Source organism: Globicephala melas, chromosome 9 (genome assembly GCF_963455315.2).
Source record: "Globicephala melas chromosome 9, mGloMel1.2, whole genome shotgun sequence".
NCBI classification, from domain to species: Eukaryota; Metazoa; Chordata; class Mammalia; order Artiodactyla; family Delphinidae; genus Globicephala; species Globicephala melas.
The window spans coordinates 36,957,744-36,985,321 of NC_083322.1; the positions used below are offsets into that span (position 1 = coordinate 36,957,744).

Sequence of the window (27,578 nt, forward strand, 5' to 3'; positions counted from 1 at the left end):
GGCATTGTGTGGGTGCAGAGAACCATAGTAAGAGAGGCTCTGGTAGAGAACAGCAGGTAAAGGGATTAAGTCTAATACATTTGACCTCTACTTAAAAAAAAAAAAAAGTACACACACTTCTTAAAACAAGGAAAGGAGTTTTTATAAAGGGAGTTTGGAATTTGGTTGCCCCAGTTTTGTCTTATTTCCCCCAAAATACCTATAACCAAATGACAGAGAATGGGTAAATATTACCTAGGAAGCATAACCAAAAAAAAGAATAACATCACCAAAATATGGTGAAATCAGACTCGTGTTTTACATATAGTTTTGGCCTCTTAGTTTCCTATTGATGCTACAACAACTACCACAAACTTAGTGGATTAATGTAACTCAAATTTCTTATGTTACATGTCTGTAGGGCAGAAGTCCAAAATGCTTCTCACTGGGCTAAAATCAGGGTGTCAACAGAGTGACGTTCCTTTGTATAGTGTCTAGAGGACAATTCGTTTTCTTGCCTTTTACAGCTTCTAGAGGCCACCTGCATTCCTTGGTTTGTGGCCCCCTCCTTCATCTTTAAAGCCAGTAGTGTAGCATCTTCACATCTCCCTCTGACTCTGTCTAGCTGCTTTCACTTGTAAGGACCCCTATGTTTACATGGTGCCCACCTGGATAAACTGCCTATCTCTACATACTTAATTTAATCATTTCTGCAAAATCTCTTTCATCTAACGTATTCTTTTCACATAACATATTCACAGGTTCTGAGAATTAAGATGTAGATATCTTTGGGGGCAGCCGTTTATTCTGCCTACTACATATGGGTAAAACAAACAGTTCAGAAGCAGTGTGATGGTGTAGAAGGTCAAAAACACTCAGAAGTCTATGAATTTTATTTACTTATTGAAAGTAAAATAAATGGAACACGAAGTACTGCATTCATGTAAGTACACACATCTTGGCCAGATGGAAGTTACAAATGACACTTTTCTGATTAAAATTATAAATCTGAACAGGGCAAAATAAAGTAGGGATAAGTATGTTACAGGGTATCAACTGGCTATGTATTCAGCTGAAGACAAAGTACTTAATTCTTGACTGCCGTAATGACAGTTCCATTTCTCAGGACATGGTGTATGGCAAAGATAATTGCTACTCTGAGCTGAATTCTGATTAGCAAAGATGAACTGGTTAGTGATAGAGAAGTGAGAAGAATCTGAGAAAGTGACCTCATTTTCTGGGGGTTCATATTAGCTAGAAAGGAATGTGGAGCACAATTGGCCCACACGTTAAGAAAATAAATTTCAAAACATTTTGGAGAACAAAACTGTAGATGTTACAAGCCCCTAGGAAAGAGAGAAAGTTCTGAAAGTTGGCTTAGTACTAGAATCCTATATTAGGGTTCTGCAGAGAAGCAGACCCAATAGTGTATGTTTGTGTGCGTGTGTGTATGTGTGTGTATGTGTGTGTAAGGAGATTTATTATAAGGCATTGCCCCATGTGCTTATGGAGGCTGAGAAGTTCCAAGGTCTGCAGTTGGCAAGCTGGAGACTCAAGAAAGCAGATGGTGTCATTCCAGTCTGAGTCCCAAGGCCTGAAAACCAGGAGAGGTGATTGTATAAATTCCAGTCTAAATCTGAAAGCAGGAGAGGATGGACTTCTTAGCTGAATGACAGGCAGAGAGAGTAAACCCTCCCTTACTCCACCTTTTCTTGTATGCAGGGCTTCAGCGGATTAGATGAGGCCCACCCACATTGGGGAGGACAATCTGCTTTACTTTGTCTACCAAATCACATGTTATTCTCATCCAGAAACACTCACACAGACACACCCAAGATAATGTTTAACCAAATATCTGGGCTCTCATGGCACAGTCAAATTGACATATAAAAGTAACCATTACAAATCCCAAGGAGAAAAAAAGTGGAGGAGACACACAAAGGAAGCAGCATGGTTGCAGAATACCTCTAGTTGAGCTTAGATTAGAAATTAATACATACAGAATACAAGGTCAGCACCACAAAAGGGAATGAAAAAAGCGATAGGAAGGTTCAAGCCATCTTGAGTTAAGGGCCAAGGGGCAGCCTCAGGGCTGGAGGCATTCCACAGCCAGGCAGGACTGAGTCAACCCCTTTGAGCTGTACCCTCAAGGTGAGAGTCTAGGGCATCTGGCCAGACCTGAAAGACTTAGCTCAGATTTGGAATTTAAGCAGGTTGTTATTTGATGTCTAAATCATGTGGGGTCCAGTCAGACGTACTTAAGGTATAAAAGTTGAACAACTGACTTTTCCCTTTTTCCCCACAATTCTATTCTTCCTGTTTTTTGAAGGCCAGGAAAAGGTCTCAATGATGTTAGAGAAGACAGCTTTAGCAATGGCAAAAAGAGTAGATTTGAAGTATAGAGGTTGGGGCAGGGAAGTGTGGAGAGCGGGAGCAGAGGGATGGTTTGAACAATGGGGGTGAGAGGGCAGGTGCTGAGTCTTCTCAGACAGCAAGGTCAGGCTCTGGGAGACCGTGGTTTTGCATCAGATTTGCACTGGGCTCCGTTGCTTGTCACTTGAATTGTTCAGCAGAGGTCTGTAGTCATTGCTGAGCTATTTGCTTGCTAAGAAAAAGTCATATACATTTCTGCTTTGGGATAATTGAGCAGTTTATCAGGAAAACCTCAGCGCAGATAATAGAGGTGAGCATAAGTGCACTGAGTGTGTAATGACGAGACACATGACAGTGGTACTTTCTTTTCCTACAAAATAAAGAATCAGATTTCTTAGGGTAGGGATTTCTTAAGAAAGCATCCAAAAGTCATTTTTTTTCCTTTTCACCAGAAACTCCTCGGTCCCTGTTAGCTCTTTTGTGGGTTTGATACAAGGCTGCAATGAAAGTAAAGGAGAGAGGGAGGAAGGTGGACTATTAGACTATTTTTACAGTTTATTCTGGGAATGAATGCCTCCACCTCCCCATTCCACCTCCCATTTTAGGCCATAATATAAAGGAAGGATGTGTGATGGTTTATCTGTTAATTTGACAACTTTAAGAGGGAAATATTACTACAGTTGACGGGTGCCTGGTAGCTTTTATTTCTTAGAACTATAGTTAAAGCGTAATTGAGTATTGACTTCTCTGGCACTGCAAGTGATTAAATTTCTTTCACTTTTGAAAATGCCATTTGCTTAAAGCTTTTCTATTAGCCAGAGCTTGCACTGTAGTAGATGCGCCTTACAAAGATGAGCAGAGCTGCATGAATAAGGGCTGCACTTTTTCCCTAGAAGTAGAATGATAATGCAGGACCACTGGAAGAAGTGTAAAGACCTTAGTTTTTTTAATGTAGATTTCATGTTGGTTAGCCAATATAAAAATAGTTTTTTTGGGGTTTTTTTTAAATCCCCTGAGACCTCAAGAAAGCCTTTGTTAAAATATCCTTAGTGTTTTGCCCCCTCTAGTCTCAATTCCTTCATCCACTCCCTGCTCGCTGCCCTTATCTGTGTTTTCCCCCAGGTCCCCTTGCTCAAAGTGGAAAAACTTAGGAGCGAAGGCCTTTCTGGGTGGCCTCCACCATCAGGGAGCTCTGAAAGCACTTGCTGAGAGTTTCATAGTTTTCATAGTTGTTCAATCTCTATTCTTGGCTTTTATTAAAGATTGGCACACATAAAATTTTTAAGGTGTATATATTAGTTAAAACCATGTTAAAGTGCAGGTTCTTAAAGAAGTACTTAGAAAGGGGCTTGTTTGGAAAAGAATTTCCACATCTTTCCCTAGAAGAGAAAACGATAAAATTAGGAGTTTTAGGTAATGCGCCACTCTGAACATAGAACTTAAGGTGAAAAATATGCATCGCCAAAATCGTAGCCAACCCTAAGTTTTATCTGTGGCGTTTGAAAATAAAGGTAAATGTACATATTTTGGGCTACTCACCATCCAATTTCAACTTTGTTCTCTGACCTTGTTTCTGATCTCTTCAATACTGATTGAATGAGCAAGCACGTTTCTGGAGAAAGGGGGGACCCCTATCTTTTCATTTCTTATCTGTCACTCAATCACATATGCACAGATTTCCGGGGGGTGGGGGAGTAGAGCCGGGATGTGTGTCTTGTTTCCAATGCCACAAGCAGCTGCCTTGGTTTGCGTTGAAGTATGGTGTTAGGAATAGCTGCTTTCTCCTGGGCGCCCAGGGCGAGTGCCAGCCCATGGAGTTGCTGCAAACTGGACTGTGATAATGTGATGTGCAACCTACTTATTTCCCATTTAAGCTGGGTTAAAACATGAACACAGAAATGTCAGGTCCATTTCAGTTGCCTGTCAGATCCAGTAGAACTCATGGTGTAGCTCATTCATTCATTCAACAAATGTTTATTGTGAGCAGACTCCATTCCAGGTATTAGGTTACAAGTAATGTAGCAAATTACAATACAGTCTATGTGGCAACGCTCTCCACCTAGAGACCTCAGAGTCGTTCCTGAAGCCCTCTTCTCCCTTTGCCCTTCGTCTCCACCTACCACCACCACTGCTCTTGGGCCTCCACAGCGTCTTGCATGCCCAGCCATTTCTCCCCTCCCCAGCTCCCACCTCTCCATACAGACTGCCACCTGCTCTGACCTGCCTCAGTGGTTTCTATACTTTTTCCCCATATCTCCTTTCTCCTGTCCATCTGTGTAGCCATAGTTCCCTTTCAGAAACTCATACCAGATGATGTCACTCCCACCCAGTTCCTTTATTCACATCCCAGTTGTTTTATTCTGTTTTGGGGGCACACTCCAGGCCTTGTGATCTGGCCCGGCCCACCTGCCTGGTCCCATCTCCATATTTCTTCACTCTGCTTGGAACCCACTTTCTCCTCTTCCTTTCTGAACCTAGTTGACCCCCATGCACCCTTCAGGGCTCAGTTGAACTCTCATTTCTCCAGAAATCTTCTATCTGTCTCACCCACCCCATTATTACTCTCATTCTTTGGCTTTTTACTTCTTGGATAACCTAACACATCTGTAATAACTAAAGAATTGGTGATTTAGTTGTTTAATGTCCGTCTCCTACCCTCATCCCAGAAGGAAAGCCTCAGAGAGCAGGGGCTATATTTATCTTGATGACAGTTTTATCTTAGCTTCTGTAACAGTGCCTGGTACATAATAGTTGCTTGGTAAACGTTTCGTGAATACTAGGTACTGGGTCATGGCTAGGGATCAGGATGGAGCAGCAATAGCTATTGAATAAATGATGTGCATTAAAGAAGGAAAGTTTTATTACAGAAGCAACTTTTGAGCTAAGGTTGAGCATGAACATGACAACAGAACAGTGTTCAGTGCTGGAGTCCCAGACCAGGAGCAGAGCACAGTTGACAAAAGTAAAAAGTACACCTAAGGCCAGACCTCCTTGTGCTGGTAGCCCTGTGGCAGGCATTAAAAGAAATACGAGACTTCTAACCTCACTCCCAAAAGAGATCAAGAAATCACTAAGAGAAGACAGGCAAACACAGATAAAGGCACTTTCCCACTGATGGATACTTTGCATTCCTTAGGATTTTGCTTTAGGTGCGGGGTGTGGGAGGGGATTGAATCCACTGGGTAAGAACAACACAGAGAGATCATCCTTAGCCCTGTATTTTGTTTTCTTCTGTGATCCTGACTTTGTCTGCATGGCATGTAGCCCCTAAGTCATCTGTGATCCTTTCCATTCTGAATGTTGTCTGTCCTCTAATGTCTGAAGGGCTTGTTTGCAGGTTCTGTTGCTGTAACATTGGCAGTTCAATTCCTGGTGGCTTTGATGACAAAGACCTAACCCAGCTCTGATTTCAGGGCTTCCTGTGCGGCTGGTGCTTCCCTGCAGCCAGCAGCTCTGCTACATGCAAAGCTGTGCCCCAGCTGGACCCCTTGCCCACCTGATTTACCATCTCCCCGTCCTGAGGCTGCCACAGAGCAGCTGCTTAGGTGTCCTTGCTGATGTCCAGCCCACGCTGGGACAGTTTGTGGAGAGTGGCCAGCAACCCTGCATGCCACCACAGGACTCACAGACCTCACTCCCGTGGGGACAGACGGCTACAGGGATTGTTGTCTAAAGCTTTGTTGATAGAGGAGGCAAAGATGACGACTTTCCTCGAAATCAACCACAAGGAGGAAATTCATCAGCATTTTTTAGCTGCTTCTCCTCCTTCCTAGCCCCACGCCCACTGGAAATTGCTATCAGGAGCTGGCTTTATCCACTCAAGTGTGTACAGGCAAAACAGAAAGTGAGACACAATACAGTGAGCTTTATATGAGATACATAATATGAATGTTTTGACCCTTTCAAGGATAGGAGCTGTATAACGGATACTGTGTTTAAATGTTTAGGAAGTTAGTGTTTGTTCAACTATGGGTTTCCTTTTTTCTTTTTTTAATTAATTAATTAATTTTGGGGGGCTGCATTGGGTCTTCGTTGCTGCACTCGGGCTTTCTCTAGTTGCAGCGAGCCGGGGCTACTCTTCAATGTAGTGTGCTGGCTTCTCATTGCGGTGGCTTCTCTTGTTGTGGAGCACGGGCTCTAGGAACATGGGCTCTGTAGTTGTGGCGCACGGGCCTTGGCACTCCATGGCATGTGGGATCTTCCCAGACCAGGGCTCAAACCCGTGTCCCCTGCATTGGAAGGCGGATTCTTAACCACTGCTCCACCAGGGAAGTCCCTTCTTTTTCCTTTGAGCCTTCTTGATGAATCCAGGTATTTTCTTTTAAAGGTAAGCGTTAGCATTTTAACCAGTCAGCTTGTTGGGCATTTACCCATCCATTCTATCCTGTGCATTGGCTGATACTGCCCTACTAATGGAGAAGCAGCAAATCTACACACCACACATGAATTATTTGTCTACCTTACTTACTTTTTTGGCAGTAGAGATTTTCTTAACAGTTGGCTGCAAATTGAATTTTTAGACATCAAATCCCACTGGCTGCAAGAACATATCAGATAAGCTTTATCTTCCTTTCTAATTAAGCATCACTAGACAGTGACTCCTGTCATTTAAGCTTTCAGTTTCCTTTTCTTGGTTCTTTTTCTCAAGTAATTGATTTGTAAATAAGTATTTAAGTTCCCTGATCACGCTTCCTGTTGAAAGGAAGCCTGCAATGAATTATTTTACAAGTTTGGGTTTAATACTCCGCGTTCGTTTTCTTAAAGTGAAGTGTGCCTGTGCCTTATGTGTTTTGTTTTGATGGTGAACCTAAGGCCATACCTCCTTGTGCTGGTAGCCTGGTGGCAGGTGTTAAAAGAAATATGAGACTTCTAACCTCACTCCTAAAAGAAATAAAGAAGACAGTAAGAGAAGTCAGGCAAACGCTGCTGAAGGCCCTTTCCGAATCATGAACACTTTGTTTGCATTTCTTACGATTTTCATTAGGATACAGGGTCATATACTTTTTCACCTATGGATATACCTTATTTTATTGTCTAGGAATCCAGTGCATGGTTAAACTGAGTGGGTGAAATTGGCCATCCTTGTCTTATTTTTGATCTTAAGGAGAAAGCATTCATCCAGTCTTCTACTATTATTATGTTAGCTAATGGCAGGCATTTCATTAATGCCCTTTATCAATTTGAGAAAATTACCTTCTGTTCTTATCTTCCTGACAGCTTTTATCATTAATGGATGCTGAATTTTGCATTTTTCCTACATCTACTGCTAATATGGTGAATTACATTGATTGATTGACTTTCAAATGTTAAATCAATTTGCATTCCCAGGATAAATCCTATTTAATCATTGTGTGTGTGTGTGTGTGTGTGTGTTATGTTAAAATTTTATAAGGATTTTTGCATCTGTGTTGATGAGAAATGTCAAATCTGTAGTTTTGTAATGTCTTTGGCTAATTTCGGCATAGATAGTGCTGGCCTCATAAAATGAGTTAGTTGTATCCCCTGTTTATTCTATTTTCTGGGAGGATTTGTGCAGACTTGATACTCTTTCTTCCAATAACTGCTTCATAGAATTCATAGAAGCCACCTGAGTCTAGAATTCTCCTTGTAGGCTCTTAACAGCAAGTTCAGTTTCTTTAATAGGTATAGAGTTATTTAGATTATCCACTTTTCCTTGAATGAGTGAAGTGGAATTATAATTTATTGCAAACTCTTTATAAGACACATGGTTTTTTATAAACCAAAATTAATCCATTTGAATTGTTGCACAGATGACATCTTTTAGAAAATCAAGCAGAGCAGGACAGGGGCTGGGGCATTTGTAAGTACACATCTCGTAAATAATATGCCCATTATTGGCCCCCGGTAGGCACTAATTTTGTGCTCATGACATCATGTTGAAAAATAAACCTTCAGGACAATAAGCGTATTCACTGTTACTTTTTCAAAAGATTGAAATATATACTGCATAAGTCAATTTTTAGATTACTGTTACCTTACTATTTCAAATACTAATGCCAAGTTAGAGATCGAGATAAGACTTCCATTTAAGGGAGGATTGACACATGTGTTTATTATTCACAGACTGACTCACTGAAACTTATTTGTAGCCCCCGAATCAGTACTGTGGCACTTTTATGTTCATTCACGGGCATGCACAGAGTAGTGAGCACTTTGAGTTCCGGGATGCACACATTCCCAGCTGAGGTCCAGCAAGGCGATGCTCTGCTTCCGTTTCCACTCACGTGGGGATGAGCAGAGGGCAGAGGCAGCAGAGGGCAGGAAGCTCTAGCTCTGGGGCCAGTTTAATTCCCAACTCTTATCCCTGTTAGTGGGGCTCCCTCAGGCAGGTCACTTCACACTTCTGAACCTCGTTTTCTCTTTTGTAAAATAAAGAAAATAGAATCTACCTTGATGAGTTGATTTTAGGATTTCAGATTGTAATCTCTGTGAGGTATACACAAGTACCTATATATTTCTCCTAGGAGAAATGATTCCCTTTTCGCCATTTCACTGTTCCCAGTGACTTTTTAGGAACGAACTACCATGCGTAAGAGGAGATCAACTCTATGTATCTTTCTTCCCTGATGAAAGTGAATATGAATATGAGCTTTAGATGTTAAACAAACCTTGCTTTTAAGATAAACCTCATCTGGTCCTGAAGTAATACTTATTTTATATATTGCTGGCATTGATTTGCTAAACTTTTGAATTGTGGTTTCGTATCTATGGTCAGTAAAGGAATTTTTAAAAAATATGGAATCTCACAAGTTCAGGAGAGTGGGAGAGGAGATGGCAACACATAAGAGATATCAACAGTTTTACAAAGTCTGACAGCAGACAAGAGAAGGCTGAAACACAGACAGGTTTATGGAGTTGGAGCAGAGCCAAGGAACAAACTAGTTTATAGCACAGAATTGCAGAAAACTCAGGATGGTATCAGAAAGGATCAGGAATTGAAAATATGAGGTATCGCTGAAGATTAAGGGTGCTAGAAATTTTTTAAATCTTTAGAAGGAATATTTAGTATCCCATCCACCCTACCTCAATCCCTCCTCTATTTTAGCAAGAAATGGAAAGTTTACTCTCTAGAGTAAGTCAATGAGACATGCCTGGATTCAGAAGAATCAGACAATGCTAAATTTGGGGGTTGAGGCTCCACACTGTAAGCAGATTAAACAGAGGGACCCCTACCAGCCACTTCCCCACTGGCCACTTACCGTCTTGATTCCACATTACCCAGAAAATGATGGGTTCATGCTCCCCAGAGAGGAGATTAGCAGATTTCTCTCTGGAGAAACTGACCAGCCCAAGAGCAGACATCTCAGATTCTGAAATTTGGGGGTCCCCTGATGATGGGGTCCCCCATCTGCATGTCTCGCCTCCTTGTGGTGAAGCCTCATCAGTCCACAAGCTTACCTAGGCACACAGGTTTTTTTTTTTTTTCCCAGTTAGCATTTCAGTACCTCCCTTGAAAAGATGAAGGGACAATAAAAGATCACCAAATACTGGAGAAAAACCTCTAATGTGAAAGGCAGAGGCCAAAAGGATGAAACAAACAAACAAAAAGAACTTGAAAGACAAAGATAATTAAGGGAGAAAAAAAATCAAAAAGTTGTCTCTGATTTCCCCAGAGAGAGAAGATAGTGTATCCATGAAACAAGAATGGGAAGCTATAAAGAGATCATTCAGAGAAATAAAGATGAATGGCTGCATAATGAAAATGCAACACCTCTTGTTTGAAAGTTATTAAGAATTTCATGATGGCTGCAGCAGAACATTACACCAAGTGTCGACTGAAAAACAAAAAAACAAACAAACAAACAAACAAAAAAACGCACAACCCCAGAGCTGTGAGTTAAGTTTTATTTGGAGCAAAATGAGGACCATAGCCCAGGAGACAGCCTCCCAGATAGCTCTGAGGAACTGCTCTGAAGGTAGCAGGGGAGGTCAGTATATATGTGATTTTGGCGGGCGAAGGGGGATATGTGCAGTCAAGCACACGTTTTGGTAGGAGGTGGCTGCTAAGCACATGTCTCTGTTAATGATTTTAGTGCTTTTCTAGATATGAGAAGATGTAAGAAATTGGGTTCATAAAATCTTGTGAAAAATATCTAACTATCTGAAGGCCTGTTCTGCCAGTTTTTCCCAGAGCACAGAGTGCTTCATTCCTGATTTCCACCCTGAACTCCTTTCAGGGTGTGTTGAGGGTCAGCGACTGCAGTGGCTAGTGGCTTCATCCTTGTAGAGGCAGATGGCGAGAAACAATTTTTCATCCACACAAGCGCGGGGCCTTTGTGGGCACAGGGATCTGTGTGACTGCACAGGTTGTATGGCCACAACACTGGACTTGGAAATGGGAAGGACACTTGGAGATTAAATATATGATAGTGTAAATAAGAAAATTGAATAGAGGGGTTGGAAGGTAAAGTAAGGAAATTGCCCAGAATTTTAGACAAAAGATGAAAAAAATATTCAAGAAAAGTAGAAGACAGCTGAAGAGATTCATGACGTGAATGTAGTCAGAGTTCCAGACAGAGGACAGAAGAAATAGCGGGAAAGAAATAATCCTAGAAATAATTCAAGGCAAGTTCCCAGCTCTGAAGGACATGGGTTTATAGAGTTAAAGAGTCAAGGCAAGTCATATAGTCATGAAAGTTTCAATTACCAAGAATAATTTCCTGAAAGCTTTCAGAGAGAGAAAAACAAAAATACAACAAAAATCTGATCTTGGACAAAGGGTTGGAAGTCACCATAACAGCAAACGCAAAGTGTTCATTTAGCCAGAAATTGTAACAGCTCTTTTGAGAGGCTGGGAGAAGAAAAGGGGGTGAAAAAACTAAATTCTCATCTACCATATTAGGAAGTCAGTCGATGATCCATCTCAATGAAAAATTTGGAAATAGCAAGAGAAGTGTGCCGTTTAGGTATTGGGAAGTAAGAAAAAACAAAAAACCCGAAAAAACACCTATTTCAATAAAAGAGTCAAAGGTCTCTCAAGTGCAGGAATCATGGGTTGGGGAACAGACTACTGTTTTTCAATATCAACCTTGTAGAGCTAGTACCTTTCTAACTACATGTATTAATAATTTAGCAATTAAAATTAGATTAAAGAGTAGATAAGGATTTGCACGAGGTTTGCACGGGACTCTTCCATGTGACACTAATGCTTCTTCTCCTTCCAGATTCCCGGTATATTCTCTTACCTGTCGTGTTACATCACCTCCACATGCACTTGCAAGAACAGAAGGACCTGATCATGTGCGCTCGGATCCTTAGCAACGTATTTTGTCTCATCAAGAAAAATAGCTCAGTAAGTAAATACAGGTTATAAGATGTAGTTCCCATCAAATGGCTTCTGGAAATAAAATTTTAAAAGTCTTCAGATAAACCACACCAAAGAGTCATCCTTTGAGACTCTCACTTTTATTTCCAGCTGCTTTGGACTTTTTACTTTTCTTCTAAAGGAATGTTTTTTTAACCTTGTGGCATCGCTGTAACCCCAAATAACCTGGGTTTCCTAAACTTGTATTTCAAGAAAGAACTGAATACCCAATGAGAAAAATTAGAAATCTCAAAGCCTCCCACATGTGTCTTTAATCTTGATGAATGCTCTGTGGCGAGAATAAATTATTGCTTGCAAAGACAGCCTGTTTGGGCCCATTATGTGAAAGATTGCATGATGATGGTCCAAGCTTGGCCGTGAGCCTTGGGCCCAGCCCCCTGGAGATAGAGAAAGCAAAGGAGAGCCTTAGGAGCCTGGGGGTATCTTGCACCACAACTGTTACTCACCTGACAGTAATCATTCAATTGTTATGGCTTTAGGAATTCCTGTCGTGTTCCTGACTCTGGAGGCAATACAATTGCACTAGACAATGCAATGTCAATAGAGAAAAACCACATGCTTGCTTATAAACAGGGACAACTCGGAGTATGCATGTTCATGGCTCAGGGCTCTGATGTGAAGTCAACATATGAAGTATGCCCTATTCAGTTCTGTCAATCTGCATCTGTTCACTAAGGAGCCTCATCTGTAACAAGCTTTACAAAGCAGGGTTTGGCAGTGAGTGCTAAGATTCATTTCTCTGTCTCCCTTTTACTGCTATGCTACAGTTTCCCCATTTTTGTTCCTCTGACTTATGACCTTCTGAAGAGCTCAGCAGTCAGCTGACATGGACTTCCAGTGGTGGTGGAGATAGGGCCCCAGTGCTGTGGGAACAGAGTTGGCCCTTGAGAGAAAAAGGCCAGAAGCTCTGTGTCTAAAAGTGTAGTACGATAGCACAGGGAACTCTACTTAATACACTGTGGTGAACTAAATGGGAAGGAAATCTAAAAAAGAGGGGATATATGTATAACTGATTCGTTTTGCTATACAGTAGAAACTAACACAACATTGTAAAGCAACTATACTCCAATAAAAATTAATTGAAAAAAATAAATAAAAGTATGGTATAAGACACCTGCATGGGAAGGACCATTGCTTTTTACACACCCAATTGAATAAAGCATAGCTACGCTGGGCCTAGTTAGAATGTTTTTGCTAACTCTTAACTGCTGAGAGTTAAAAGTAAGTTCAAAAGTTCACTGCAGAAAACTGAAAACATCAGGTGATAGTAGAGGTGATTTTTTTTTTTTCTCCCATTGTTAAAGTTGCAGTCAATTTTTGTACTTATCTGATAAGGAATTCAGAGCAGAAACTCTGCTCTGGGGGAAAATCCTTAGTAGTTTTCTTACAAGTGTAAGAAAGTTTATCATAAAATCCTAGCCAAAAAGCTCTTTTAAACTCATACTTTCTAAAAGTTTTCTTTGCAAAGGCAATCTCCTTGGTACAAAGTATTTATAATCATAGTGCTTCGTCTGGTGCAGGTATAATAACTCAAATCCACTACATACAGTCAGTGCAGAGCAATTTGCATTTCTCACTCAAGTCCTGGGGGCTTAGATAGTACTAATTTTGCTTTGGGGAAGCAGTCCCACCATGACCAATGACATTAAGTCCAGTCTGTAACTAACTATTCACCCAGACTGAATGCTGTTTGCTAACCTTTACATGTAGGGATTTTAAAAAATCATTTTTATAGAAATAGTCATTTGCACTTAAAATAGAGTTTTGGAAAATGACCTGTGCAACTCCAGTAATGAGAAGAGTAAATGTAAGCACAAACTGAAATCAAAAAATTATGGACTCTTAAAACCAAGAGGGACGTTTAGTGAAGAATCAGGCCCAGAAAGGCAAACTGACTTGCACAGGGACACACACCATGTTAGTGACATAGCTGGTGTTCTGAATTAGTCTGGGGTGCTTTCCAGAACATCACTCAGGTGTATCTTGTATCTCAGGTACCCACTGCACAGTGGAGTTGCATGCTCTTGGATAAGCTGTTAACATCTCCGTGCCCTTTGTTATCTGTAAACAAAGGTCATTCACTTAGGTGTGTTAGGAGAGGTCCAGGTCTGTCAAGCTCTCGAGTTCTCTGACTCTTTGATTCTATATTTGGAAATGTGCTTTTTCCCCTTTTCCAGTAAAGAGAGGTTAATATATACTTTAAGCCACAATTTCCTGAACACATTATTTTTTTTCTTAAGGAAAAATCTGTGCTGGAGGAAATAGATGTGATAGTGGCCAGCCTGCTGGACATCCTGCTGAGGACCATATTGGAGATCACCAGTCGACCACAGCCATCCGGCTCCACCATGCGTCTCCAGTTCCAGGATGTCACGGTAAGGCCGTAAAGCAAATGGCACACCAAACAGCATAGTTGTGCTTGTTAAAGCCTCAGTTGCTTTGAGGCTGGGTTGCTGTTTATAAACAGCATATAGGGTATTTTTAATATAAGATATTTTTAATTACAGAAAGGCCAAATTGGCACAGTTTATTTTCACTTTGCCCAATTTAAGTTAACCTGGTTCTAAATCCCCAGTCTTCTTGATAACTTTTCATTCTTTTTTTTCATCTATCAAATTGCTTGGGGAAGTGAGAATAGTGAAATAGAGCAATAGCAGCTGGGGGTCCTGAGTTCTGATTCTGAATTTTTCACTATGACTAGTAAGAATCTTAATTTGGGGTAGGGTGAGGGGGGCTCAGTTTCCTCAGCTACGAATTGAGAAAGTTTGACTTGGTAACTTCTAAGATGTCTTCAAGCTCCACTATTATGAATCTAATATAACAGGATTTATAAGAAATATTAAGACATAATTTATGTGATAGTTCATTTGTGTATATATTTATACGTGTGTGTGGAGAGCGCGAGAGAGAGATACGTAGATGGATGGATTGGTACATAAATTGATTTCCATTTAAAACTCACATTCAATTGATCAAACTTTTTTTTTTTAGGTCTGATTAAGAACATTCTTCCAAATACCATTTGCAAAAATGGCAGTAGATGCTATAGTTTTCACATATAGATTATTTACAAAAATGTCAGCATTTTGCCATTATTTTTACAAATTGTGCATTAGAGAACCCCTGTCTTAAGAATGTTTGCCTAGCCCCTGATGAAAATAATTTTTGTTTTTACTTAAAAAAATAAAAAGTCCACCCTGGCTCTCCTGCCAGAGTTGAATGCTTAAGGATGGCCATCTTGCATTGAATTTTATTTTCTCTGCTTTCAGAGCTAAGATTTACCTGATTCCTCCTGCCAAGCCCTGGGTTTGGGAAGTAAAGTTAAATTCTTTCTTTTAACAAACTAAGGTTAAAGAGAGTATGAAAAAACTTCCTAATATGTGTAATAGCTGTACTGCCTCATTAAAAGAAAAGAAGAGCAAGCAGTTAATTTCTCATGGTCTGATGGAATTTCATGTGTAAAATGCTGCCTACCTCATAGGGTTGGCTTTGTGTATTTAGCTATTATTTGGTTCATAGTAAATGCTCAAAACGTCGTTTTTTCCTGAAAACCACTGGAGTTCATTATGGGTTTGAAAGTTTGGGGGGTTTTGTTTTGAATTTTTTTGTTCTGTCTTTTCATGTTTTTCTGAACTTTTTATTTTGCAATAATTGTAGAGTCACGTGCAGTTGCAAAAAATAACATAGATATTCCACGTGCCTTTTCTCCAGTCTCCCCAGTGGTAACCTCTTATCGAACTATAGAACAGTATCACAACTAGGCTATTGACATTAATCAAGATGCAGAATATTTCCATCACCCCAGGAATCCCCCATCTTGCCCTTTTACAGCCAAACTCACTTCCCTCCCATCTTCACCTCCTTCTTAAGCCTGACAACCACAAAATCTATTCTCCATTTCTATAGTTTTGTCATTTTAAGAATGTTGTATTTGAGTCACTTCACTGTACGGCAGAGATTGGCACAACAATGTAAATCAACTCTACTTCGATTAAAAAAATTAATTAAAAAAATATTGTACGTGGGCTTCCCTGGTGGCGCAGTGGTTGAGAATCTGCCTGCTAATGCAGGGGACACGGGTTCGAGCCCTGGTCTGGGAGGATCCCGCATGCCGCAGAGCGACTAGGCCCGTGAGCCACAACTACTGAGCCTGCGCGTCTGGAGCCTGTGCTCCGCAACAAGAGAGGCCATGATAGTGAGAGGCCCGTGCACCGCGATGAAGAGTGGCCCCCGTTTGCCACAACTAGAGAAAGCCCTCGCACAGAAACGAAGACCCAACACAGCAAAAATAAATTAATTAATTAATAAAACTCCTACCCCCAACATCTTCTTTAAAAAAAAAAAAATGTTGTACAAATAGAATCATACAGTATATAACCTTTTGTGATTGGCTTTTTTTTTTTTTTAAGTCAGCATAATCCTCTAGAGATTCATCCAGGTCATTGTGTGTGTGTATCTATATATAATTTGTTCCTTTTCCTTAGTCAGTAGTTTTCATGGTATGGATGTACCACAGTGTGTTTAACTATCCCCGTTGAAGGCCATCTTGGTTGTTTCCAGAATTTGGCTGTTACTAACAAAGCTACTATAAACATTTGTGTGCAAGTTTTTATCTAACCATAAATCTTCGTTTCTCCAGGTTAAATACTCCCAAGAGTATGACTGCTGAATTGTATGGTTGTTGCATATTTAGTTTTGTAATAAATGGCCTAACTGTTTTCCCTAGTGGGTGTATCACTTTACATTCTCATATACACAGTGTATGATGAATGATCCAATTTCTCAACACCATAGTCAGCACTTGGTGTTTTCACTTTGAAGAGTGGAGAGGGGATGGGGGCGTTCTGATAGGTAGGTAGTGACATCTTATCATGATTTTGATTTGCATTTCCCTAATGGCTGATGATGCTGAACATCTTTCACATATTTGCCATCTATATATCCCCTTCAGTGGGATGTCTTTTTATGTCATTTTCCCATTTTCTGATTGGATTGCTTTTTACTCTTGAGTTTTGAGAGTTCTTTATATATTCTAGATCCTTGTCCTTCATTGAATATGTGGTTTACAAATATTTTCTCCCACTCTGTAGCTTGTTTTTTTCATCCTTTTAACAGGTCTTTTGTAGAGCAAAAATTTTTCATTTCAATGAAGCCCAATTTATCAATTTTTCCTTTTACAGGTCATGCTTTTGATGTCAAGCTGAAGAACTCTTTTTGTCTAGCCCTGTATCGTGAAGGCTCTCTCCTAGTTCTTTTTTCCTAAAAAGTGTTAGAGTTTTCTATATTACGTTTAAGTCCATGAACCATTTTAAGTTGATTTTTGTATTAGTTATGTCAGATAATTTTAACATCTCTATCACCTCAGTGTTGACATCTCTTGTCTTTTTTCATTCAATTTTATATCTTGATTTTGGGTATGATGAGTGATTTTCAATTGAAATCTGGACATTTTTGTATTATAAGACTCTGGATCTTATTTACACCTGTTTCAGGTGGCCTTATGTCACGTGACTTGGCAGGGTAAGGGGTTGGGTGCCAATTCATTATGGCCAGATGGAGGTAGAAGTCCAGGTTCCTCGCATTGTCTTCACTGACACAGACCAGTTGTCATGAAAGTCCCTGCTCCCTATCTTGCTGTCCGCTCTGGAGAGAGATGTTGGGTGCCTCATCACAGCCTTGTGAGGATGGAAGTCCTGGCTCCCCATTTGGCTTTTGCAGGTGTGAGAAAGGCCAAAGTGTTTTGTAGAATTCAGCTGCAGTAGAGCAATGACTGCTAAAAGTTTTTTCTTCTTAAACTGCCCATTTCCTGATCCTTTGGCCCAAGAGAATAGGCTTTTGGGGGGAATTTTCTTTGCAGTAGTTGGTGTTTCAAGACGGCCAGCTTCTTCGGCTCCAGGGGTGGGATATATGAGGCAAAAAGAAAACCCAGAGAACTCAGCACTGTGTCCTTCCTTGGGTCCAGAGTCTCTAGCCAGTCTTTTCTTTCCACCTTCCAGAGTTGTATTCTGTTTGTTTTATATATAATGGAGGGGTTTTAGTTGTACTTGGCAGGAGGAATTGGGAAAAACATATATACTCCACCTTCCCAAAAGCAGAAGAAAGGCTCCTTCATTTTGGTTTTGATGGTAACATTTCAACTGCTTCCTGGCAATACAGCTCGAACACAATTCTAAAATTATAATGGCAGAGCAAACAAAATCATAGGAAATGCTCCATGTGGTCAAAGACTGCCTGAGGTAAAAAGCTAGAACACTTTTTCAAACTGCTTTGTATCCATAGGCAGGGTTGAAACTACCAAATTTCTCTGGGACATGCATGGCCTGTAGGGCTTCACAGTGTAATAATCAGTGCAAATTAAGAGACTTGAGAAGGCAATGCATGAAGCTCGTGGATGGATTTGGGCAGGCAGCTTGATCGTCCGGTGTGCTACAATTTTAGGAAAATCACATAAAGTGAAACCTTCCCCCACGTAGCTCTGTTGTGCCCCTTGCTGTGTGAAAAACCAAGCTCACTCTAGGTATGTGGGATGAAGTTTGCGAGAAAACATGCACTTAAATTGTTTGGCACCTTAGTTTTATGCTTTAAGGCTCTTTTTTTTTTTTTTGAGTCCTCAGGCAGACCTGGTTTGAATCCTACTCTTCCCTTTGATTAACTACGCATGCTCTTGGGCAAGTTACCTAGTATCTTTAGCCTCTGTTTCTTTGCCTTTAAAATAGAGAAAATAATTTTACTTATCTCAAAGTTAGTGTGAGGGTTTCATCAAATCTGTAAAAGTGTTTAAACAATATCAGTACATTTTAGCCGTTAGTAATTGTGGTAGCAACAGTGGTCCGTAATATTATTATTATTATCACAGAAGTAATACCTGTGTTGTTGTTGTTATTGTTACCCAATTAACCAAAATCAATTACATACTCACAAATATAGAAAAGAAAGGTGGCTTTAATCAGAATGCCGGCAATCTGGGGAGATGGTGGACTCAGCATCCCTCAAAAACCACCTCTGAAGATTCTGCTCAGCCATGAAAGGGTTTAAAGGGAAACAGGGTAGTAATCTCAGTTCATCACTGAGATGCGGGTCAGAGTCATTGCCATCCCCAATGTGTGCAGGCTTGTCAACTCCCTTGTGATCTTCCTCTGGATGTTATCTTGTTCATACAGTGTGGTCACACATTCTGTTCGGGAGATTACTGAAGGGAAAGCTAGGGAAGAGATCTGGTCATCTGTTAATTACTTATTCTTCATTTCTACTTCTTTGATGTACGGAAAGAACTGACAAGTTAGGCAAGGTATTGTGTGATTAAAAGATTTGAAATGTGTGCTTGGGCTGGAGATGAGTAGAGCATGGAGGTCCCTGGTTTAAAAGTTAGTTACAATATAGCTTTGCTAAAGTGACAAGAAAAGGGGCTTCCTGCTCTTATAGCAAACAGGGCAGTTTCCTGTAAAGAGCGCTTGCATTATAATGAATTCTATGGTGAGAAATATGTTCTGGTCATTGACAAGGTCATTTCTCTGGGCACTGAAGACCTGTCTAATTTCTTCATCATTTTCTCTTATGTAGAGAACAGGCTTTCTGAATAGGGAGTCTTTACATGGCAGTCCTACCCTGAGCACCTTTCAGTCTTTACAGAAAAGGTGCCCACAGTAAGCAGACATAATGTAGGTAAAAGTTGGTCCCACAGTGTGTCGTGGTGAAGTGTTTCAGCTCTCTGTGAGTACCACGGCTGTCACCCTGCCTCCCAGTAACACCAACAGGATGACCGGCTTCCACTCTTGTCATAATTCCAGATAATAGTAGCCTTATTTTTACTATCTAAAAGGATTGTACTTTTTGTTCTTCTACCAACTGCTCTTTTAGGTTTAAAATACTCTCTCTAGCTGGAAAAAAAAAAAAAAGCAGCACCATTGTAATCGGTTCCTTTCAAACATCTAATTGTATGTGGAAGCAGATTTTATAAAGGGGCATACATGGCTGTTTGTTCACACCCTCAAACTAATTGGACTCCACAGTTCCTTACAAGTGATAAATGCTTCTTTTCTTTGCCCATAATTCTGTTCAGCACCATTTATAGTGCGGGTGACTCAGTTCAGCAGGAGCCACGTCTAAGATATACTCTGCATTTATTGAAAGTTTTTGCGCACCATGGGCTGTGGTTGGGGGAAGGAGAAGAAGGCAGGAGAATTCTGTGAGATGTTTCTGGGGAAAATTGTGGGTATGTATAATAGAAGGTTTCTTGAAGACTGTTGTATCCATCTAATAATCTTCTTCACAGTTATTGGTGGAAATGCCCAGTGTGCTCCATCTAGTTGTAAAATGGATGCAAGCCACTATAGCGTAGAGTTCTTTCTGATGGTGATTTGTACATTAAAAAGTTCCAGCACTAAAATGAAGTGAATCTTGGCCAACAGCGGTTTTTTATTTATTCTTTTTAATAAATTGTGAGTCTAGGGTTTTCATGTAGACACTTAAAAATCTCTTAGAAACAAAGTTACATTACGGGTAAAAAATATTGGACGTCTAGGCCTCTTAACAGGGTTAAATGTGCTTGGAGTTCCTAAATTGATGAAGTGAATAAATAAAATGACATTGTACAGTAAATATTGGGATTGACAACATGTCTTAATTGTGCCAAGATTAGATATCAGGATGACAAGTTGTTTGCATTAGGCGTAAACCAGATGTGACAGATATAAATAGGATATGGATTCAAAGAGGTATTCTCCTAGGTATGGTGACTGTAAAGATTTAATGAAAGTCTATTCACTTTTGAATAATTTTTATTATTGCTAAAATTATTAAAAATAATGTCATTTAAGATATTTCACTATTCACAGAATGTATGTTGAAATAAATAAGAATATTGATCTAGTAGCTGCATTGGAGACAGTGTAGATAGGATGTAGAAAAACTAAGAGATGAAACATTGAATGCATTTCTACCAACTAGATTTACATTTTCATGTCAAGACATAAGACAGGCTAAAAGGTACAGACATTGGTTATCAACAGACAGATTCTTATATACCTATTTGTATTTGAAATATAACCCCCAAGCTCAGTTATATTTCCTCAATAAAATAAATCAGTCTGAGCAGCAGGAAGAAGAGCCAGAGATACCTAGGTTAACACCCCAGCTTCACCATTTTCTGACTGTGGAACGTGGGATAAATATGTTATTAACTTTAATAGATCTCACTGTAACGTTAAGTTAATAGTGTCCACCCAACAAGGCTCTAGTGAGGGATAAACTTGATAATATAATCAAAATACAGCAACTTACACATAGTTCCATAAATGATAATATTGTCATAATGTCTTATTTTTTTAAAGTTTAGAGATATAATTGACATGCAAAAAATTGCATGTGTTTAAAGTCTACAGTTTGATAAAATTTTGACATAATATACATACCTGTGAACCTTCATCACCATCCAGATAATGAACATGTCTATTACTCTTGCAAGTTTCTTTGTGCTTGTTTGTATTCCCTCCCTCTTGCCCCTCTTCATTACCTCATCCCCAGGCAACCACTGACCTACTTTCTGTTACCATAGATAAGTTTGCATTTTCTAGATTTTTATATGAATGGAATCATACAGTATGTGGTTATTGTTGGTGGTTTTTTGGGGGAATGGTGAAGGAGGAGGGCATTTTGACTTCTTCAATATAATTATTTGAGTTTCATCAGTGTTACTCTGTTTATCAGTAGTTCATTTCTTTTTAATGCTGAATAGTATTTTATTATATGGATATGCTATAATTTGTTTATTCATTCACCTGTTCGTGAGCGTTTGGATTGTTTCTGGTTTGGGCTTTCTGTTCTATTTATCTATTTTTCTGTTTGGACATCAGTAACACAGTATCCTGATTACCTTAGTGTTATAGTTTAGTCTCGAAGTCAGGTAGTCTAAGACCTTTAAGTTTGTTCTTTTTCATAGTTGTTTTCACTATTCCAGGTCCTTTGCACTTCCATATGAATTTTAAAATCAGCTTGTCACTTTCTGCCCCCCAAAATACCTGCTATGATATGGAGTGGGATTGCATTGAATTTATATATCAATTTGGAGTGAGTTAACATCTTAACAATATTGAATCGCAGTCTATGAACATAGTATATCTCTCTATTTATTTAGGTCATCTTTAATTGCTCTCATCAAGGTTTTGTAGTGTTCAGCAGATCTTACATATATTCTGTCATATATATCACTAAGTAGTTCATATTTTAATGGTATTATAAATTATATTATTTTAAATTTCAATTTCTAATTGTTCATTTTCATTATGCAGAAAATTGATTTTTGTACACTGAACTTGTATTCTTAAACATTGATTAACTCACTTAAGTAGTTCTAGTAGCTCATTGTAGATGCTGTAGCATTTTCTTTGTACACAAATATGTTGTCTGTGAATAAAGACAGCTTTTTTAAAATTCCTTTCCAATCTGTATTTCTTTATTTCTTGTTCTTGCTTTATTGCACTTACTAGAACCTTCACTATAATGTTGAGTAGAAGTGGTGAACTGTTCAAGTCTTGGGATGTCTGAAAAGTCTTTATTTTGTCTTTGTTTTTGAAAGAATTTTACTGGGTAACAAATTCTTAGTTGATAGTTGTTTTCTTTCAGTACTCTAAAGATGTTGCTCCACTGTTTTCTAGCTTGTATTGTTTCCAGTGAGAAATCTCTCATATTTATCTTTAGTTTGTATTGTTTCCAGTGAGAAATCTCTCATCCTTATCTTTCTTCCTCTGGATATAATGTGTCTTTTTTTTCCTCTCACTGGTGTTAAGATTTTCTCTTTATCACTGGCTATCAGCAATTTTACTATGTTGTGCTTTGATGTAATTTTTTTCATGCTTTGTATGCTTAGGGTTTGTTGAAATTCTTTGATATATAGGTTTATGCTTTTCAAAGAATCTGAAATTTTTTCCCCTTATTTCTTCAACTACTTTTTCTGACCCCTTCTCTTTGAGGTCTGCAATTACGTATATATTTTGCTACTTGAAGTTGTCCTAGAGTTCACTGTGCTTTTTTCTTCTCTTTTAGTTTTTTTTTTTTCCCTCTGTTTCATTTTGGAGGATATCTATTATGCTGTCTTCTTCTATATTGTCTGTTGACTGAAAAAAAATGCACAACCTAAAAGTTGAGAATTATGTTTTATTTAGTGGACTTACTGAGGAGTATAGCCCCAGATGGCAGCCTCTCAGATAGTTCTGAGGGACTGTCCCAAAGAGGTAAGGGAGGAACCAGGATATATAGGAGTTTTTACTGAAAAAAAAAAAAAAATGTAGTCGAACATCGAAAGATTATTGCTAATCACAAAAAACAGACATCTCAAGTAAATGATTTTAGTGCTTTTCTATGTATGAGAAGATTCAAGAGTCTGGGCTTATTGAAATTATTCCTTTGATATCCATCTTAACTATCTAGGACCAGTATCCTGTTTTCTCCATCCTGAATTCCCCTCAGGGTGCACCATCAGGGGTGGCTGTAGTAGATGATGACTCAACAGCCTTTGTTTACTGAAACGGCAGGTGACGTTCTTTGTCCACAGTCTAATCTGACATTAGTCCCATTCAGTGAATTTTCATCTCATACATGACAATCTTCATCTCTAGAAGTTTAATTTGGTTCCTTTTGAAATCTTACATGCCTCTAATTAACATGTTCAGTCTTTCCTCAAGCTTCCTGAATATATAGAATACAGTACTAAAAACTATTTTAATGTCCTTGACTGCTAATTCTATTATGTGTGTCATTTCTGGTCTGTTTCTATTGATTGATTATTTTCTCTTCTCATTTGTTTCATCATTTTTTTTCCTATTTCTGTGTAAGCCTAGTAATTTTTTATTGAACGCCAGACATTGTAAATTTTACCTTGTTGGGAGGTGAATTTTTTTTTAATTCCAAAAACTATCTTTGACCTTTGCTGTGGGATGAGGATGGCAGTTTCTTGGGGACGTTAGATTGTTCCAGGTCTTGCTTTTGAACTTTTTTAGGTAGGATCAGAGCAGCATTTATTCTAGGAGTAATTTTTCCCCACTACTGAGGAAAAGAGTACTTTTAGTACTCTAACTGATGCCCTGATGCCCTATTAGTAGTGAGGATTTTTCAGTCTGACTGGTGAGAATAAACACTATTCTCAGTCATATATGAGCACCAGTCATGTATGAGCTCCCAGTCCTTTCAAGTAGTTTCTTCCTAGCCTTGGGTTATTTCTTCATACACATACACTAAAATATTCATGATTGTGCCCTTAAATTTTCTATTTCTTGTGTTAAGTATCAAGGATTCCTTTGTGCATTAACAAAGTAATATGTTGAGCTTAGAGGGTATTTCTGCTAGCCCATACTGGTTAGTTCTTAAATATTTGCCCTAAAAAGTATGTAGGGATAATTACTTGTCATATCTGTGTGTTGCAGATGATTATCCACATGCAAGGAGCCAGCTTGCATCTCTGGTTACCCTGACATGGCCATTAAGTAGCATCCTCAGGCCTCCCATGGCCTTGGTGGGGATACGTTTGACTGTCCTGACTTAGCTGCCTCTCTTGGTAAATCCGATTACTCAGGGCTTTTAGTCTCAGATTTTACATGTGAGCCTGTAATCTTTTTCCATGTAAACTCAAAGAAACCAGTTCCCAATTAAACTGAATTTCTCTAAATGCACAGTCAATTACCACTGATTACTTCTCCTGTTGTGCTTGTATTGTTTTAAATGTAACTAAAAGTAGATAAATTCTTTGCTGAGCAAAAAAGTTTGCATTGAAAACATATATTTTAAGTTAGAAATGCATCAGGAAATACAAGTGATAGCAATTTTATAAGTCTTCAAATCTATGGATGCTATATATATTTTTTCTTTTTCATTATTAATTTTTAAGATTTGGACTTTGTAGGAGTCAATCACGTAGCACCCAAGCACAAAAGAATCACAGTTAACTTAAACTGTTCTTAGACTTGTGATTGCCAAGGGGGAGGGGAGATGGGGGAGGGGTGGGTTGGGAGTTTAGGGTTAGCAGATGCAAACTAGTTTATACAGGATGGATAAACAAGGTCCTACCATATAGCACTATATTCAATATCCTATGATAAACCATAATGGAAAAGAATAAGAAAAAGTGTGTACATATATGTTCTGTATTACAGAATCATTTTACTGTACAGCAGAAATTAACACAACATTGTAAATCAGCTAGACTTTAATAAAATAAATTTAAAAAAATAACTAAACTGTTCTTAAAAGGAGATTGAAACAAACATTATGCAATGTATGGCTTTTTTGACACCCAACAAGTCAGCAGATGAACACTGATGAGCTGGAGAAGGTCATGTGAGTTCAAAAATGGAGCATGAAGGTACAGGAAGAGCTTTGGAGTAGAAAACCGCAGGAATAACTGCAGCTCTGCCAGTTTCTAGCTGTGTGACTTTGGGCAAGTCTTTTAGCCCACCAAACCTACATTTTACTTTCTTTAAATTAGCATTCCCTGTGTTGTACAGCAGAAATTAACACAATATTGTAAATCAGCTATACTTCAATAAAAAGAAAAATTAATATTATACCCCCTACCTTATAACACTGATATGAGGCTCAAACAGTATAATGAGTGAAGACATAGTAAATGCTTAATAAATGGTCAGGAGCCTCAGTACATTATCTTCTTTAAGTGTGTGGAGTTACTTCCCTACTGAAAAGCTTCCACCCAAGTTAAAAAAAAATCCACTCTAAATTTTATTTTTTCATTATTTATTTATTTATTTATTTTTGGCTGCGTTGGGTCTTTGTTGCTGCGTGCGGACTTTCTCTAGTAGTGGTGAGCGGAGGCTACTCTTCATTGTGTTGCGCGGGCTTCTCATTGCAGTGGCTTCTCTTGTTGCAGAGCATGGGCTCTAGGCGCACGGGCTCAGTACTTTTGGCATGCGGGCTTCAGTAGTTGTGGCACATGGGCTCAGTAGTTGTGGCTTGCAGGCTCAGTTGCGGCACAGTAGTTGTGGCACACGGGCTTAGTTGCTCCACGGCATGTGGGCTCTTCCTGGACCAGGGATTGAACCCGTGTCCCCTGCATTGGCAGGTGGATTCTTAACCACTGTGCCACCAGGGAAGTCCCCACTCTAAATTGTAAAATGCATGTGTACCAAGTAAATGGTAATCATTACAGGGAGAAATTTTACTGTAATATTATGGTTAATTTAGATTAAGACAACATCATAGGGTAAATTTGGATCATAGTGGGTTTTCTTTTCAAGTGTTCTATTTGAGATCAGTTGAAGGTAAGTTACTGATGTTTTTTTATGTACTTAGTAAAAAACATGCTTCCTTTTTTTTCTCTTAGGGGGAGTTTGTTGCTTGTCTCCTGTCCCTGTTACGGCAAATGACAGATAGACATTATCAACAGCTTCTTGATAGTTTCAATACGAAAGAGGAACTAAGGGTAAGTGGCATTTTTTAAAGTGTCTAATATATCTTTTTAGTTTCTCTTGTTCTTATTCATCATGGTTCAGATGGGTTTTTGACAATTGCTTTACCTGATTCCATTCAATTCTGTTTTTTATCAGATTTATGCACAGATTTGCTCTTCTGTCTTGATTCTTTAAAATTTCTGTACTCAAGCCAAGCAATTAATTCTTACTTTGGACAAGCATATAGGATTTGAAATGCCTGCCATCAAAGTCCAGTAACCTAGAAACAGAATAACAGAACTAATGAGACAAAAGCAAATAGACTGAGTCTAGTTAAGTGGACTTAGAAATATTGCCTTAATAGCAGATAAGGGAGTATGTATTACAATATTAGCTGATTTCATCCCTCTAAAAACACAGTGAGAAGTTCTGGCTACAACATTCTGACTAGGGAGGCAGAGCTGTATTTGCCATTCTCTGTGGGCTTTGGTCTAATCAATATGCTGTGCTACTCTGACAGTGACATTAAATGGAAGATATTGATGCTGGGTTTGTAAAAATCCAATCCTTGCTAAGATTTAGGTGACTTTAACACTTCCTTCATGGTGTTCACTAAAACCTTAGAAGCTGATTGTCCTCAGTCACAGGAATGACCTATCTTCTGTCCGTATTTACTTTTATTTCTCTTCCATCGCTTCAGTTTCTAGACAGCTTCATACATAAACCATCAAAATGGAAGGGTCACTTAAGTGCTGTTGAAACCATACTCTTTCTCGGATGGGACTTGAACCCAGCCAAAACTCAGATTGAGACTCGAACCCACGGTCTGGGACTTGAACCCAAGTCACCCGCAGATTGGGACTTAAACGCACCGTCTCTGACCTAGGAGGGGACTTGAACCCACTGTCTTTTTTCTTTTTAACAACTTTATTGGAGTATAATTGCTTTACAATGGTGTGTTAGTTTCTGCTTTGTAACAAAGTGATTCAGCTATACATATACATATCTCCCCATATCTCCTCCCTCTTGTGTCTCCCTCCCACCCTCCCTATCCCACCCCTCTAGGTGGTCACAAAGCACCCAGCTGATCTCCCTGTGCTATGCGGCTGCTTCCCACTAGCTATCTATTTTACATTTGAACCCACTGTCTTTTAATTGAAACTACTCACCTGGTATCAGGACCTACTGAAGCTCAGGTTCTTTTGTCTCAGAAGAGAAAGAAGTCAGCATGAGGCAAAGCTATAGGCAAAGAGTGAGTTTATTAGCATAGGATGCTTGTGAGAGATAGAAGCTGGCCAGCAAGGGAGCATGGCCCCAAGAACAAAGAGGGCTACACTTTTATAATCAAAGAAAAAGTGGGGAGGGGAGAAGACGACCTTCTTCCTCATTTTTGGGTAGATGTCAAGGCTTACATCATTAGTTCCTCCTTTGACCCCCTATGGTCTAACCGGGACTGTCATGGCGCTATTTAAATCATATGTGTATTA

General features: G+C 39.2%; 1 protein-coding gene across 2 annotated transcripts in view; it reads left to right on the plus strand.

Moving 5' to 3' along the window:
* The window catches only part of DOCK4 (dedicator of cytokinesis 4), a 476,638-nt gene that overhangs the window by 357,043 nt on the left and 92,017 nt on the right, over window positions 1-27,578 (plus strand). For both annotated transcript variants that reach the window (XM_060305397.1, XM_030857580.2), the window contains exons 24-26: window positions 11,538-11,665; window positions 13,939-14,073; window positions 26,025-26,123. In XM_060305397.1, the coding sequence (XP_060161380.1) occupies window positions 11,538-11,665; window positions 13,939-14,073; window positions 26,025-26,123 (362 nt within the window). The remainder of the gene's footprint in view (window positions 1-11,537; window positions 11,666-13,938; window positions 14,074-26,024; window positions 26,124-27,578) is intronic.